The sequence below is a fragment of the Gossypium raimondii genome, chromosome 12 (genome assembly GCF_025698545.1).
Source record: "Gossypium raimondii isolate GPD5lz chromosome 12, ASM2569854v1, whole genome shotgun sequence".
Taxonomy (NCBI): Eukaryota; Viridiplantae; Streptophyta; class Magnoliopsida; order Malvales; family Malvaceae; genus Gossypium; species Gossypium raimondii.
Window position 1 is genome coordinate 2,928,739 of NC_068576.1, and position 17,869 is coordinate 2,946,607.

Here is a 17,869-nt window from a genome sequence, read left to right on the forward strand (position 1 = left end):
TTTGTTTCGCCCACCATGCTTTCCTATACGACATTCTATATTGGAATTGGGCTTACTTGTCTACAATTAGGACTAATACAGGAATGGTTGGGCTATCTTTCACTAGTGGTTTGATGCAGTTGCAAATATTTTTGGCATCCAATTTTCGGTGGTCTTGCATCATACATGCGACGGTGCATGTATGACGCCCTTCTAATTTCGTATTTGCAACTGTTGAGTCCTCTATATAAATGCAGCTCGAACCCGCCAGCCATACCTTTCGTTAGCCCTTCAACATTTCCCAACATATAATGTCGGTGTAGAATTTGCGACCTTATAATCACTTGACACCTTTATGTGTACTATTTGATGGCAATCACGCAGTTCGCCTTATTCTCAAATCGTTGCCCAACGAACAACTCTTCCCATTGCGAATTTGACACCAGTCTGTGAGCAGGTACTATATCGACGTACTTGGGTGCATGCACTACATCTGGATCTACGTTTAACATGTGGGCCCCAAGGTCATTCCATAAAATAATGCCACGACTCAGGTTCCCAAAAGAAGGGGCGTGAACATCTTCAACCTCCTCCAAGCCTTTATTGTCGATATCGTCTGAAACCTCATCAAGATCAAGGTTACTAAAATCTTCAACGTCGTGATTAGAATTTTTATAATTATCGGACCTTTCTTCGACGTTTGCATCAATGCCTATCACCTCTAGATTTAATTGTAGACGAGGAATTAAGACATGGTTGTTATACGAACTCCTACCATAATTTGGATTTTTAGGCATTTACGATGTCCCTCCACAATCTGACTGATTTGTCCATCCGATATTAAGATTAAAGTCAAACCCGTAATGTTGACTTATTGGGCTGACATTCTCAATAGGACCTAACTTGGCAAATAACTCAACTAGTTGGGGGTTCTCATTCCCAGTCAACCACCATATTTCCATCATAGTGCCCAAGTCATTATCATCTAACAGTTGCATCTCCGTAAATTTCAACGGATCTGTAGAGATTGGAAACTTGTAAAATAATTTGGACATCGCCCTTCCACAACGAATAGCTATTTTTGCACTGATCTTTCTTTTCATTTCTTCTAGTTTCACAATTTTATTGAATCGCAACCCTACTCTCTACCGACCTTGAAATACACAACAAACATCACCTTCTACAATTTCACCATAAAAAAGAACGCACACCAAAAACATTGAGTTATTAATCTTCACCACAATTTATGAGCCCTCTTATTAAACACAACAGTCTCTCTGTTCTTCTTTTCCAATTCAATTGTTATAAGAATGTCAAGAAAAATCTATATATGTAGCATCACCAATGTGGTCATGCCAAAGAGAATGGTTCCACCAAAATAAAATAAAAATCATTTTTATAGTGGTCACACCATTCTCAATGGCACCACCAAAGTGGTCACGCCAAAGAGAATGGCTCCACCAAAATAAAAATAAAAAATTAATTTTTATGGTGGTCACGCCATTCTCAATGGCACCACCAAAGTGGTCACGTCAAAGTGAATGACTCCACTAAAATAAAAAAAAATTATTATTAAAAATGGTTTAAAAAAATCTATTGAAAAAAAAGTCTGATATATTAAAAGTGGTGGTGCCATTCTCTATAGCTCCACCAAATAAAATAATAGTTTTAGTTTTAAATTTTTTAAAAAAAAGTCTAAGGTGGTGGTGTCATTCTCTATGGCGTCCCCAAATAAAATACTAGTTTTAGTTTTAAATTAAAAAAATCAATCATTATAAATAAATAAGTATGACATATTAAAGTGGTGGCATCATTCTCTATGACTCCACTACTATTATTTATTTTTTGGCCCTTGAAATATTCAAAAATATTGATATTAGGTTGGTATTTATACAAGCCCAAATAAAATACTAATTTTAATTTAATAAATAAATAAAAGTATGGCATATTAAAGTGGTGGCGACCTTCTCTATGGCTCCACCACTATTATTTATTTTTTGGCCCTTGAAATATTCAAAAATACTGGTATTAGGCTGATATTTCTACAGGTGGTACCAAATATGTTGGCTCCACCCAAAAATTGATTCTTTAATCCTAAGAGCCAATGATTGGTAGACGTGTCAAGTGCGTGGTGCCAACCTCTTTGGCTCCACCAACTTTTACTATTCATTTCAAGTCATTTACATATATAATAAAAAGTGAGTCATTTTTATAATTAACCAAAAATTTCAGGTTATTCTTATAAAAAAGCTGGTATTTGTAGATGAAAAAAATGGCACTTGTCAAGTTGAAATTACTGTAAACAAAGTAAAATTTATCATGGGTAAAAATGATGATATCATATATTGTCATAACTATCTTTCTCTAATTAATTAAGGGATAAATAATAAAATTTATATAATCACTAATTAAAAATAAAATAATTAAGTGATAATATGTATTGATTATTTTATCTCTAATTAATTAAATTAATAGGAAATAATTAATAAAAAAACTTAAATTCTTGTAAAACAATCAAATGAAGCAGATTAATTCTACTAGAACTCTCTTTTATTCAAGTAACCGATGGTCATCATTTTGGAGAAAAACCGCTTTCTGATTTAGTTTAATAGTGGAGAAGAAGTCAAAAGTCATTTTTGAGTAAAGCCACCTTTCGATCCAAGGTTCAAATCCGTTTCAAGAGCAAGCCAACAGAACCCTTAAAACAATTCACATCTATCCAAAATCAAGTTAAATAATTCTTAGATCCATACTCAAATTTGACTCCAATTTTCCAGTGACTTGAAATTTGTGTACACAGTGATCCATCTGCTTTCTAGACCTGTGGAATTCAATCACCCCTACACCGGTCATTGGTGTGTGACTATCTGGCTTTGATCGCTGAAGGTTGGGTGAATGAAGTTCGACATATCTTTGGAGAGGGGAACCGTTGTGCAGACCATCTAACAAGTTTGGCGCAAAACTCGACCTTGGGTGCGTATGTTTTGGAGGAACCGCCACACAATTGATGCTTGTGGTGAATGTGTAATTAGAAGTTAGTTTTGTTTTATTTCAGACTCTTTTATATATATAAAAAAATGAAAATTTATATGTAGGTTTTATAAAAAATTACATACAAAATTATAAAACTATTTATAAATAAATAAAAATATATTTTTTTTCTCATTTTCTAACATGAAATTTATTTATTAAAATAATAGTCTTATAAATAAAACAATTTAAAGGGAAAAAACTAAAGAAAACTTACATAGATTCAACGTTTTCCTTTTTTCAATATTAGCAACCCCTATGTTTAAGTTGGGTCAAAGGCTATAACCCAAGGTTGAAAAGAGTGAGTCGATGCCTTTAGATTGCTGCTTAGAACATAAGGGTGAGCAAAACTCGATTCGGTTCGAAAAAAATCTAATTTTTTTTCAAACTTCGAGTTATTTAGTTTTTAAATCAACTTTAATAAGTAATTTGGTTTTCTAGTTTGAGCAAGGCCTAATCATGGGTTGGGCCACCCCTGCCCGGCCCGAAGGCCCACTCGAAATGTGGGAGGATTTGGGCAAAAATATAGGCTCGAAAAATGGGTTTGGACAAAAAAAGGCCCGTTTAAAAAATGGGTCGGGCCTCAGGTAAGGCATTTTTGGCCCGGGCCGGCTCGAATTCACTAAAGGACAAAAAAAACCTATTTTTTTTTGTTTTTGAATGTTATTTTCTTGTTGTTTTCTCGTTATTTTGCTACCGTTTTACTATTATGTTGCTATTATTTTATTGTTATTGTTTGTATATTGTATAAAACTTATTTTATTGTTAATTTTGTTATTATTTTAAAGGCATTTGTTAATTTTGTTATTATTTTAGAGGCATTTGCTTGTTAAGTTGCATTTATCTTAGTGTTATTTAAGTCTACATATTTTTTAAAATTTATTTTCAATTTGTTGGGAAATATTTATTTTGATGTTTTTAGTATTTTTGATGTATTATATATGTTTAAAAATAATATAAAAATAATATAAAAAATTAATAAGGGCGGGACGGGTCGGGCTCGAGTTTTAGCATTTTTATCCAGGTCGTGCTTGGGCAAAATTTTAGGCCCATTTTTTGGGACAGGTCGGGACTGGGCCTAGTAAATGGGCCTGAATTTTTAGTTGAGCCCGGCCTGAACCCGACCCGGCCATGAGCACCTCTAGTTTGAGCAAATAATAAATTGATGTAAATACCCCCTTTGGTCCCTGATAGTTTTAAAAAATATGCAATTTGGCCACTCTCTAAAACATACAAAAATAATTAAAAATAATATTTAAAAAATAATAATTTTTTATAAAATATTTTTTTCAAGATTTTATAATATATATTTAAAAAAATAAAAACTATTGAAAATGCTAAAATTATATAAATATTAAATTATAATTTAAAAAAAACAAAATGATAAATTGAAGGCCTTAAACACGTAAATTATCAGACCAAGTTATCATACTAATTATGTTGTTTTCCTCTTATTTTGTTCTTGAACTTGGAATTTAGTCATATTGTCAACAAGATTTCAATATGGTTGGTTTAATTTCTTTTAATTTAACTCGAAAAAATTTATTCGACTCGGCTCAACTCGAATTTAATTTCACTCGACTCGATTTAGGAAATTTTTAAATCAAGTTAGGATGATAAAAAAGGACTTATCAACTTGATTAACTCGAAAATTCTTTACTCGATTCGATCGAACGCTCACCCCTACCAGAACAAGTTTGTTGCATTTAAGGTTGAGTTTAAGGGAGAGCATGTTTGGAGTAGACCTGTCCATGGGCCAGACGGCCTGGCCCGACGGCCCGTCCTAAATATGGGAGGGTTCGGGTAAAAATATAAGCCCGAAATATGGGCTTGGGCAAAAAAATGAGGCCCGTTTAAAAAACGGGTCGGGCCTCGGGCGCCACTTTTTTGGCCCGGCCCGGCCCAAATATAATAAATATATATTTTTTATTTTTATTTTTTAATTTTTAATTTTAAAATACTTTTAAAATACTTTTTTTTATTTTTTTATTTTTAAAATAATTTTTTAATGTTTATTTTAAAAATGGGTCGGGCCGGGCTGGGCTCGGGCTTATGATATTTTTCCCGGGCCGGGCCTGGACAAAATTTTAGGCCCATATTTCGGGCCGGGCCCAGGCCTAGGAGGTGGGCCGAAAATTTTTTCGGGCCCGGCCCGGCCCGGCCCATGGACAGGTCTAGTTTGGAGATATCTAGGTGAGTATAAGGTCTTGGAGACCCCCCCGGTAGGTGGAAGACTATGTTGAAAGCTCCATAATCAAATCCTAATTCAATGGCACGATGATGGAGGATGTAGAAATCGAAGAGTAAAGTTTATTAGTGTTGATGGTTGTGGGTGAAGGTGGAGCCAATATTCGGAAAAATTGACTAAGGTCAAACGTATAATAAAATTTATTATTTATAAAATAAACTAAAAAAGAAGGAAAAGTTTGAATTTGATTTAAGTTTTGTGGGTTTTTTATTTAATTTATAAAAGTATTGATTTAATAAATAATTTTCATGTAAAAAAAAGAGAAAAATGAGTATTTATTTATTTATATTTTATATGTATTTTAACGAAAAAGTGACCAAAATATAAAATTTTGATAGAATTAATAACTAAAATAAAAACTTTTAAACTTAAGTGAATAAAATAAAAATACACTAATAATTGGGTGAATATTTTATAGTTCACCTTAAATTTTGAAACAAACATTTGATGTTGAAATGACTTGTAGAATAAGATTATATTTTGTGTTGCATTTTAGTTATTTTTGAGTGTTGTATAATTTTAGTCAGTTGCGAAGTTAAAGAGAAGTTGGCAGGGCAGCCCCCCTAAAATAGAATATTATTATTATTATTATTTAAACTCATTATAATTTATAAATTTTATATTAATAATAATAAAATTATGCTTTAACTCTCAAAAAAATATAAAAATTTAATTTAATTATTTAAAAATTATAAAAATAAAATAATTAAAATAATAAAATAATATTTTTATTATTTTAAAAATATATAATTTAATTTCAGGAATTTAAGTCGGCCACTGATTTTAGCGTAGTTAAAGTGAGCCACTTGCCAACTTTATTCAATATCTTGAAGGCTGTGGCGACTTGCCCAACATTTGTTGTTAGTTAGTTTGACTTATCTAGAAGAAAAGAGGTTCTAGATTTTTATCTATAAAATCCAACTACATCCTTGTTATATTTATTTATTTATTTATTGAGTAGACTTAGTCCAACGAATCAAAGGAAGTCTTTGTTTGTTTCTTCAATTTCAGATTTATTTTTTACTTGCTTCAATCCGTTTTAAAAGTTTGTTTTACTATTTTTTTAGTTTTTATTTTATATATTTTTATAATTAAATTTTAATTTAAAATATTTTTTATTATTGAAATTAAAATTAGACCGACATAAAATGTAAAAATCTTTATTTAAGTTTATCCCTAAACGAGTCTGAGAAACTATCTAGCCCTTGTATAGGTCTACTGGGTAGGGGCGAATTTGGAGAAGGGCCTCTGGCTCTCAAGATTTTATAAAATTTCATTTCAATCTTTTTGGGTTTTTAAAATTTTTATTTTGATCTTATAATTAAGGCTTAAACAACAAATGGTACCTATACTATACTAATTTTCCTAAATTGGTACCTAAACTTTTATTTGGTTAGAACTGGTACCTAAACTATTAAACCGTTATCCATTTTACCACAACTGTTAGTCCCATTAGAAAAAAAATAGCCAATCATAACTTGCCACGTAAACCTCTGTTTATTTTACCCATTTTCTTATATTTTCTTCTCATCAAACAATTTTTACCAGATTTTCTTATTTTCTCATCCACCAAACACCCCCCAAAAAAATTGTTTGCTTCTTTGTACAAAGCTTCCACAATTTTATCATTTTCAAGCTTCAGCTGCTTCTACCATCTTCAAGCTTTTAAACTTCTTTTTTCTTCACCCAATTCTTTCCTTATACAATGATATGGAAAACTTACAAATTTTAACTATCTAAATCCCAGCAAGTTACTTAAGCTATTATATAAAATTTTTACCATTAGAAAAAATAATAGTTAACAACAACGTTAGGATGTAAATCAGGGTGGGCAAAACATCGACAAAGCCACTCAAAGAATTTTTTGGGTTTTCAACTAGGACCAGAGGCGGTAGTTCTACAAGATGATTCGCAGGGGCTAATTCGAACAAGGCTAATTTGTAGGGGCTAATTTTTTTGGGGTAATTCAAACAAGGTTGGGTGTGCTATAATGCTGAAAAGCCGTTTTGCAGACACCATTAGCAGGGCACAACAGAAGATGAAGGTAGTGAAATCTTGAAATTTTTTTTGGGTTTTTCATATCATTGTATAAGGAAAGAATTGAGTGAAGAAAGAAGAAGACTAGAAGCTTAAAGATGGTAGAAACAGTTGAAGCTTGAAGATAATAAAATGGTGGAGCTTTGTACAAGGAAGCAAATGATTTTTTTTAGTGTTTGGTTGATGAGAAAATGTAATAAAATATGGTAAAAATTGTTTGAAGGAAAGAAAACATAAGAAAATAGGTAAAATAAATAGAGGTCTACATGACAAGTTATGATTGCTGAATTTCTTTTTCTAAAGGGACTAACAGTTGGGGTAGAATGGATAACAATTTAATAGTTTAGGTACTAGTTCTGACAAAAAAATAAAATAAAATTAGGTACCAATTTAGGAAAACTAATATAATTTAGATACCATTTTATTGTTTAAGCCTATAATTAATGTTTAAAATAGGATAACTTTATGTCTACTCCTAAAATTTTCCAAAGTTTTTATTTTTAAATTTAATTTCTTTTATAGAATTTATAAAATTTTATGATAAATTTATTAACATTTTAGTAATTTAGTAAAGTAATACATAGTGGTATCTAAATATTGAGTAAGTAAAAGGTACAGTTAAATAATTATAATATCTAATACAAATTGATCATTTAGTTTATTTTTCTTTTCTTAAATTTTGTAGACCAAGATTATCCAAATGATTATATATTATAATTATTTAAGTTTTATAATTTTGTATGTACTTTTTTATATAAAGTGTTATGCATTTTATCAAAAGAATGAAGTTTTGAATAATTTCTTTATTTTTAAATTTTTTAATTTAAAATTTTAAGAATCAATACTAAATTGATGAGAATATGTAAAGTTGGAAGTTAAATTCATTGAATTATCGTAGATTTAAGAATGGATAAAATAATTGAAGGAGTAAATTGATTATTATGTCAAGAAAATATGTGATGGTTATTAATTTTTTGAAGGTAATCAAAATATAAAATTTTAATAATGTTTATGAATAAAATAATTAGAATCACAATGCATATTTAAATTGAGGTTGAAAATCTTAGTCGGTCAAACAGAAATTGAAAGGCAAAAGAAACTGGAAATGGAAAAGGTTTCCCTTACCAAAAATGAAAAATGAAAGGAAAATGGAAAGTAAGATGAAAGAAAGAAACGGCAATAACCACTAACTGCCAACGCTTTGGTCGACAGGGTCTTTGTCGCTTTGTTACGTCACTCTCCACTTTTTGTCTTTAATATTTCTTATGTCAGAAATGACGTTATCTGCCACCTCAATACCCACGTGCCCGACAAAACCTGATTACTTCGCCTAAGCCGTGTCTTGACGGTGTTACCAGCTGGCATGACACTCTCTCAGGTCTCCGTATAAAACTCTTCTCTGCTCTCTTCAGACTGAAACCTCGAAACTCAGACAAGAGTTCAGTGTACAACGCCAAACAAAGTCAGAGACTTTTCACAATTCACCTCCACTTCCCTTTCGCGCTTACACAGGGATTTATCCCGGCTCCGCCGCCGTTTAATGTCGCCTCCTCCTCCACCGCTTCATCCTCTTTCTTCCGAACAAGAAATCTCCGTCATGGTTTCCACCCTCAAAAACGTCATCACTGGTTCCACTCCTTCCTCCTCCTCCGCTGACCTTCGTTTCGATTTCGGTGCTCCCGGAGGTTCGGCTTCTACTTTTACTGGTGGGTTCAACGCTGATCGCGGGAACATGGTATTTCAAGTGAGCGAAGTTCTGGATAAGTGCCACGTGTGCAAATTTGACGGTTGCCTGGGGTGCAATCTTTTCCCGCCAAGTCAGCAAGAGGAAAAAAAAGGGACAACTAGTGCTACCACCACCACCTCTGCAATTAAAACTAAAACAAAACGAGTAAAGAAAAACTACAGAGGGGTCCGGCAAAGGCCATGGGGCAAATGGGCTGCGGAGATTCGAGACCCAAGGCGTGCCACAAGGGTCTGGCTTGGAACCTTCAACACCGCGGAGGAAGCAGCTCGCGCTTACGATAAAGCAGCTATTGATTTCCGGGGGCCAAGAGCTAAACTCAACTTCCCATTCCCTGACAGCAACAGCAAAGCCGATGTAATACCGCCGCCGCCAGCTGCAGCAACTGCCGTGGGGTTTGATCATGAAATTAGTACCAGGTCTGTGCAAAAAGAAAAGGAAAGAAATGATGTGATTAGCATGGAAATGGATACTGAAAAAGGATTGGGGTCGACTGAGTTTTGGGATGCAATAGGCGAAGATGAGATTCAACAATGGATGATGACGATGTCAGAATTTGGTGGGGACAGTTACTCCTCCGATTCAGCTACCACTACTGTTACTACCGGGAATGTTCATACTTTTTAATCACTCGAAGTTGAATCTTGGGGTTTTACCGGCAGAGGACAGGCAGGCTCTTCCTTATTTTATAAAGAAAGAGTATGATGATGGTGATAAGTGAAATTCTGTTTAGGGTGATCATTATTTACTGTACAATTCTAACTTCTCAATGTCTGCTACTTCTTCAATATATAAAATGTGATATTAGTTAATCAATCATGGAATTTTATTTGTTTTTATAGTAACCATTAATTGAATAATTAAATAAAAAAAGAAATCACTTCCATTTTCGAGGAATCTAAATCACACTGGTTTGGGGTGTTGGCATGGATGTGGGTGGTCACCACGCTGAAAACTGCAAAACCAGTTGGCTTTCTTGCCATCTGGGACTGCAAAAGTAGTACTAAATTTCACAGACGAGTTGGGACCCACAATTGACTGAAAGCAACTTCCCATCCCACCTGACGAAAGCAGCACACACACATAGTGTTCAGTGACGTGCGATCAACAATGTTGGTAGGTGGGACCCCTTTATTTTAACATGTGAATTATGCGACTTTTAATTTTAATCATCTCTTTTACTCTAAAATGGATAATGTGATGCAGAGTTTTTTATTTTTATTTTTTACATAATAAAATTTTCATTTCATTAATCCTATATTAAAATAAATTCATGTATTTATTTTTTAAAATGTGTGTAAATGAACTGAGATTAAATCTCCATATATATTTAAATTATATCAAATTAAAATTTCAGGTTTATTTCTTTGAAGGAGATGCAGTTTAATTATTTATACATATATATATATATATGATATTTTAATTTAATTCAATAAAAAATATAAAAATAATCTCTTACAAATATAGCATTTTTTGGGTGTAATATCAATATAATTGAGTTAATTAAAATAATAAGATATTGATCACATTTAGAATGTGCTGAATTGAAAGCATTCATCACGTGGTGATAAAAAGGAGGATGATGAGGTCAGACTGAGATGCGGAGAGTGGCAAAACCCCAACCCTAAACTAAATAAACAGATATTAAGAATGCAGTGTGGGGCATAGTATCATCTAATTTCATATTTTAACAAAACAACAAAACTCCCCTCACTTCATTGTTCACCAACCGCGTTAACTCACTAACATATTTCATATAAATACAGACATTTTCTTATTTTACATAAATTTTGCCTACAATACTGTGTTACAATATTTTCGAGATTTTCATAGAAAAAAAACATCATTATTGTTGGTATGTTTCACTAAAAGCAGAAAATTAGACATGATTGTTTTTTTTTTTGATAATTTTTTAAATTATTTTTAAAATTTGCTTTCAATGAAACAAATATAATATTATCTATTTTTTCATAATTGATCTAGAAAACTAAGTTTGATTGTTAATTAAATTGATAAACAACATTAACTCAAAATGTTTTTTAATAATAATATAAAAACTAAATTTAAATAATAATGCATTTGGGACTTGAGTTGAAAAATTGTTTAAATAATAGCATTGTTTAAAGAATGAATTGGGATGAGATGCATCATCGTACAGTTTTCAGATTGATTCTCCAACATTATCCACGTGTATAATTAGAAAAATAACCTAATGCAGAGATTGAGCAATTGCATACCATAATAATATCTTCCATGGAAACATGATCATATAATATTGTTCATGTGCATGACTAGAACCACACCACAATCGTATTTGGAATCATAAGTGTGCTAGAAATTTGTATATGCAAATTTGAGATTTGAAGAAAAGAGATGAAAGACAAGATTCTCCTGTCAAACATGTTAAAAATTTATATACATAAGTTTCGAGTTAAATGATGATTTAAAAATTTGGAGAAAATTTTACTTATCAACTTTAAAAAAAGTTGTAATCTCTTTCAATAATTTCTTGACCCAATGGTAAGATCGTTATGTTGTAGGTATGAGAGCTTGAGTTTAAAATATGATTTCCAATGTGACTAACTAATGTTTCAAAATTTAATGTTGGTTCATTAGAACCGTATAAACAAAGACCCAAAACTCCTATTAATAGAAAAACAGAACCCCTTGCAGTGTACAAACATGATGGAAAAAAGTAAAAAGTCTCGAGAAGAAAATGATCCTATTTGACCGCCGTACATTGCTAGTATCAAGAAATGAAATAATCGCGAATCTCGAGTAACTAGACAAGCCACCAAAATCGCTAAAGTGGTGATAAATCCTGTTAGTAATATGGACCCTTTAGAAAGTCTATCTATTCCTAATCTCCAGTAAAAATAATTTTTTTATCCATTTATAATCTTTCACCAATTGAATTAATGAATCGTCCAATCAGAAATGATAACAAAATGCATAGGTTAGATTATGGATTTTAAAATGTTAGTATTTCAAAATATTAGTATTTGTGATTATTTTGTCTAGATAAATAGTTTATTAAAAGAAAATTAGGTTATTGAAATTTGATGAGATAAAAATAATTATATTAAAAATTAAAAAATGGGCAATATAAATATCTTTATATTTGTAAATATATATAAATATTTTAAATATAAAATATAAAATTAGAACTAAATAAAACGATATTTTGAAATTTATTTATTTATTATTTTATAGCTGGGCCATGTACATTATATGAAAAAAATTGATGATTTTGAAAACAACCTCTTCGTATGAAATTTGAATAGAAAGTTTGAGTTAATCAAATCTCCTTTTAAAATTCCTTACAAAATTTGATATTTTCATTAATTTTTGAGTCTAGAGAATTTTTGGATTTCCAAATTATGAAGATGCAGAATGGATTAAAAGTGATCCTATAAACTAATTAATAGTAAAAGAGAGTTATTGTAATATATAAAATCTTCATTTGAATGATTCAAAATATTAAAATATTAAAATTTATTATTTATCTTATATTAACTTAATTTAATTAGTAATAATATAAATTAACAGAAATTGGTAAAGATTTAGTATAATTAAACAATTCAATAAAAAGTTTTTGGAGGGTTCGGAGAAAGTAAAAATTTTGAGGGAAGGTAAAAGGAAAAAGGTTTTGAAGGTTTGGGGAGAAGTAATTTTTTTTAGGGGACGTAAAAGTTTTTGGGCAGAAATAAAAGGAAAAAAAAATTTGGGGGTTGAAGGGAAGTAAAATTGTTGGGGAAAAAGTAAAAGGGTTTAATATTTAATTTATTCGGATTATTCGAGTTATCCGAATTTAAAATTTCAACTTAAAACGAACTCAAAATTCGAAAACAAAATTGAATTGGTTCAATTAATTCGATTTGAATAATTCGAAATTCAAATTTTTTGAGTCAAATTAAATTTTATTCACCCCTACTTAAAATACCGAAGCTCGAGAAAAAACATATGGAGCCAGATAACTTGAAGGGTTTGAGCCTTGAGAGAATAAGAAAGCATGCTTATTTGCTGAAAAGATGTTCCCAACACTTGAGCAAATTCATGAAGCATAAACATGGGTACATCTGGAGCATAATGGAGTAAGCAACAATTACTTGCATGCAGTTCAAACGATAGTTAAAATATAGGATATGCCCAAAAAGATGGAGACGGAGATGATAGAGAAATATGAAATGGATAGCAAGGTTTTCTTTTTCTTTTTCATGGAGAGGATTTCTAATGTTTTTTAAATAGGATTGATGGTCGAATCGATCAAGTCATCAAAGTTTAATCGATTCCATTAAAAAAATTAAAAAAATTAAAAAATTTCGGTTCAATTGGTTTTTTACCAGCTTCAATCGATCCATATTGGTTTTTGAATTAATCAGTTCAAAGCCTCTCTCTGAATCGATACCTCAACCAGTTCTCAATCCAGTTTATTCCACAAATCAATCTGGCTCAACTAACATTGAGGATTCCATTTTATTTTTTAGTTCAACCTAAAATTATTTTGGATAATTAGTAAAATAAAAATAAATTAAAAATTCATTTAAAATAACATATGCCTTTTTTTAATTTGCAAGTACCGCTTTTTATTGATCGAAAATGTCATGCTTCAAAATATAGGGGGTTAATTGAAATAAATAATCAAGAAATAACCTTAGTTTGATGGTTAAGTAGTTAGTGCACTCTTTAGAGGTCTTAGGTTTTATCCCCATCTTTCACATTCTTCTCTTTTAATTTTCAGCAACCAAGAATAAATTCCTAGGACTCTTTAATTTTATTTCGACAGAATAAGGGAAATTATCATGTAGCCCTCAAAATTTGAAAACCCTAGCTATTTAGTCCCTTTTCCCCTAATTACACTAGGATTATGTTTCTTTTTTCATTCCAATTAGAATTTCTCTTCTTTCTCCCTATTTCTTCTTTCTTTTCCATCCTCTTCTTTACAACAATTTTTCTCTTTATTGCCGGAATTATTTTTGCTTGACGAATCAAAATCAATTCTCAATTGAATCGTTCCCTATCGGATTCATAATTGCCATTAGCATCAAACTTAGTCTTAGCAAAGAATTGGTAAGAATGACTTGATCCCAATGTTTGAATTTGAATCTTTATAGAATTTCTATCTAACAATAATCTTGCAAGCGACTAAATGATCTTTCTTAGTTTTAAAACGAATCTTTCAATAATCTTGATTAATCTTGATGAATCTCGAAATTAATCGTTAACTCGTGTGAAATTTTCGTTTGAACGACCTGTTTTACGTACGTCGGATCAGATTTGATCGAGCTTTCGGAGACAGGTATGTGTTCTTTTACAAGTGAATTAGGGCAAATTGAGCCTCGAAATAGGGCCATACGGCCAGCCACACAAGTGTGTGGGCCACATCGTGTGGACTACATGACCATGTCCTCCTGAAACCCTAGTGTAGTTCGTGAACCACACGGCTGTGTAACCCTTCCACATGGCCTAGCCACACAGTCGTGTCTCATATGTAGCCTAATTTTGCATGTTCCACAGGGCCTCAGCCTGTTACACGACTTGACCACACTGATCTGCTTCGCTGTCAATACAGGAAGGCAAGATCTACTATCTTCACTGATCTGTTCTCCGGGGAACATGGCCTGTATAATGAACCTAATTATGCCTAGTGATTAGAATATTATGATCGAAATGAATCAAAATATCCTAACTAAATGTGTATGCATGAATGAAAAATGTCATGAAAATGATCCCTCGATGTTTGAGTTGTTATTGCTCATTGTTTAATAAGGCTTTATTGCCAACATGTCAGAATGCTATCTTGTCCGGTTGGTAATGCTCATATTTTACTTAACTGGATTGCCCCCACTGTAATCTTCAAGGTCCAATCCATTGTCATTTTGGGACATAAAATTTGAACCATCTTTCTCCCACTGAGTATAAGATCTGGCTCTTTTTCAAATCTCTCCCACTGCAATTCAAGGATACAGGATCTGAATCTCTCTGGTCTTACACCGTTCCCAAGGTTATGCACAATTGCAGAACTTCCTCTTCTTATCACTCAGTGATCATTGCTTGTTTGTTCATTGAAGCTTTGTCACCAACACGACATCTTGCCATTTTGTTCAATCAATGTTTGGACAACAAAATCCGAAAGAATAATCTTACTTTAGAATTTTCATTCTTAAACATTTCAACCTTTAAACTTGGTGTGTTCTAAACAATAGTCCTATTTCAGGTTCCTATATTATTTAGAAACTTTTAGAGTAATATGCAAAACTCTTTTCGCTTGAATAATCAGTCCATTAATCGTCTGACCCTTAATAGCAAAACGGCACCGTTTTATACTTAGTATAAATGTTTAAAAAAAACCCAAAAAAATTCAGTTTCATCTTATTTTAAAAAAACAAACAGAGAGCTTTTGAGCTCTCTCTCTCTCTTTCAGGCCTCAAATCCGGCCATGGTCCAGCTTAGGGTTTCGGCGTGCCTCTGCCGTAGCGCCACCGTGGGTGGCGGCCGGAGGCAAAAAATCGGGCCTTTTTGGTGCCTTTTTGAAGTCGATTGCCTCTAGGCCACGGATCCAGGGCCGAATCTCGTGAAAAATGAGCCCAAGACCCGAAAACCGAGGAGAAACCGCTCATCTTCTCCTCCTCCGGCGCGGCGCAGGTAAGGTTCTTTTTCTTTCTTTCTATTTACTTGTTATTTAGTATGAACAATAAAGAAATCAAAAAATAAAAAGGGCAGAAAAGAAAGAGAACGCGAATCTAAAATAACTTTTTAGAAATCTTTCTGTTTTTTTATATTTCTCTCTAATGTTCGTGAAAAATAAAAAAAGGAACCCATGTTACAGTGTTTTGAATGGCTTTATATAGCCTTTTTACACATTTTTAAATTCTATAAACTGTCACTTTTCCTTGATTTTGCAGGTGCAAGTGGCGTTGGGTGGGTCAGTGGCAGAGGAGTTGGTGTGGCGCAGCAGTGACGGTGAGGATGGGACGTGCGGTGCTGGGTAGTCAGAAGACAAACCTAGGTGAGGAGCACTTAGGGTTTTTTTTTTTTTTTGTATCCTGTTAGATTTTTTTGGGTTATTTGGGCCATTGTATCTTTGGGCTTTATGGGTTTAATGGGTTAGGTCTAAGCTAGGTTTGGTTTTGTCTGAGGTATTTTGGTCTGTAATTTGTTTTGGGTAGGTTTAATTGGTTTGGGTTTGTTTTGAGTGTACTGGGCCCGGGCGAAATTGGGCTTGTACAGCAGTAACTGCAAATTTGAGGTTTGATCTCGAACCAAGTGGTAGCTTAGCTGCAATGTTTATCTAAAAATATCAGTGGTTTACCCACAATTTTTACAAGCCCAGTGGCAACTTTTATCTGCAATTACGTTGTGTATCCACAACAAGTGACAGTTATCTGCAAATCAATGGTGGTTCATCCACAACCTGGAGTGATATGATAGATGAGTTCTAGGGAACTCATAAGTGAGGTGTGTAGTGAAGTTGGGCAAGACCTTTCTGATAAATTAAACTTGTATTGCCATACACTAGCATGTGCATTTGAAATTGTGTTTTCTGAAATAGTGTAGTGAAGTGATTATATGATAAACCGTAATCTAAAGTGCTTTATGATTGTCATTGTTATCCGAATTGCTAATAAACTTGCTTTGCCTATGGTTTTGTTTCGATTTTCTTGTGACCAAACTCACACTGAGCTTCATAGCTCACTTTTCTTTAGTTTACATCTTTATAGATAACCCACTAGGTTAGGAAGCGGAATCGGCAAATCGAAGGGCTCGACTCGATTGAAGTTTTATTAATATTTTTATTTTTACCCATTATTATTTATAGTTTCCATTATTTAAGAACTGTAATGTCTTATTTAAATTGTGGCACGGGACTTAGTTTCGGGTTATTTAAGGCATGCATGATATATTTAGGCTATTAACGCTTGAGTTTTATTTTATTTTATAATGCATGAAACATGATTTTTTATTAAATCTATGCTAGTAATACTTTTCCCGCTACATTGATGAAAAATGAGTTTTAAACAAGTAGATAATTTATAAATCAACTAGTTTTGAATTAATAATATTATTTTGTGAGAAGGGTGGTAAAACGCTAAGTTTTTTTTCGAAAATAGACTAAGGTTTTCTTTAAAATAAACAAATGCTTTAATTTGTCTGTTTTAAAAAACTCTGTCTAACGTCTAGGCCGGGTTGGGGAGATAACAAAAATGTCAACTATCATTTATCTATATCTATAATATAAATAAAAGCACAAGTTTGAAAAACTTTCAAACTAATAAGAATACCCTTTATGGTTAATTATATTACTAAATTGATATTAAAATAAAAATTTATTAGTATTATTATATGATAATAATAAAAGTATTATTAATTAATATGTTAGTATATTAATTTGAAATTACTTAATTTAGTCTTAGCTTTTGAAAGTTCTACTTTAAAAACTAACATAATATATTATTGATTAATAAAATTATAAAATTATAAAATTATAAAATTATTATTTATAATTAGACAAATTCAAAATAATAAAAATCTAAGTTCTTAATTAAATAAATATAATTTCAATATATAAATATAATTTTATTTTAAATATAATAATAATTAATAATGTTAAAACCAATTTTTTATAGTTAATAATAATTAAATGTGAGATTAACATGATATATACTAGAAATATAATCTCGCGTTGTGAGGTTTGATTTTTTAATAATTTAATATATAAAATTTTTAATTAATTAATTAATTTTAAATATAAAAAATTATATATATTAAATTATTATAAATTTAAATTTTATAAAATTAACAAAATCATCATCAAAGTCATAAATAATAAT

General features: G+C 31.6%; 1 protein-coding gene across 1 annotated transcript; it reads left to right on the plus strand.

Moving 5' to 3' along the window:
* Positions 1-8,702: 8,702 nt before the first annotated feature.
* On the plus strand, positions 8,703-9,854 carry LOC105762822 (ethylene-responsive transcription factor ERF109). Its single transcript, XM_012580743.2, has one exon. It carries the CDS (start codon positions 8,835-8,837, stop codon positions 9,663-9,665), a length of 831 nt encoding a protein of 276 aa, XP_012436197.1. The 5' UTR covers positions 8,703-8,834; the 3' UTR covers positions 9,666-9,854.
* The last annotated feature ends 8,015 nt before the right edge of the window (positions 9,855-17,869 follow it).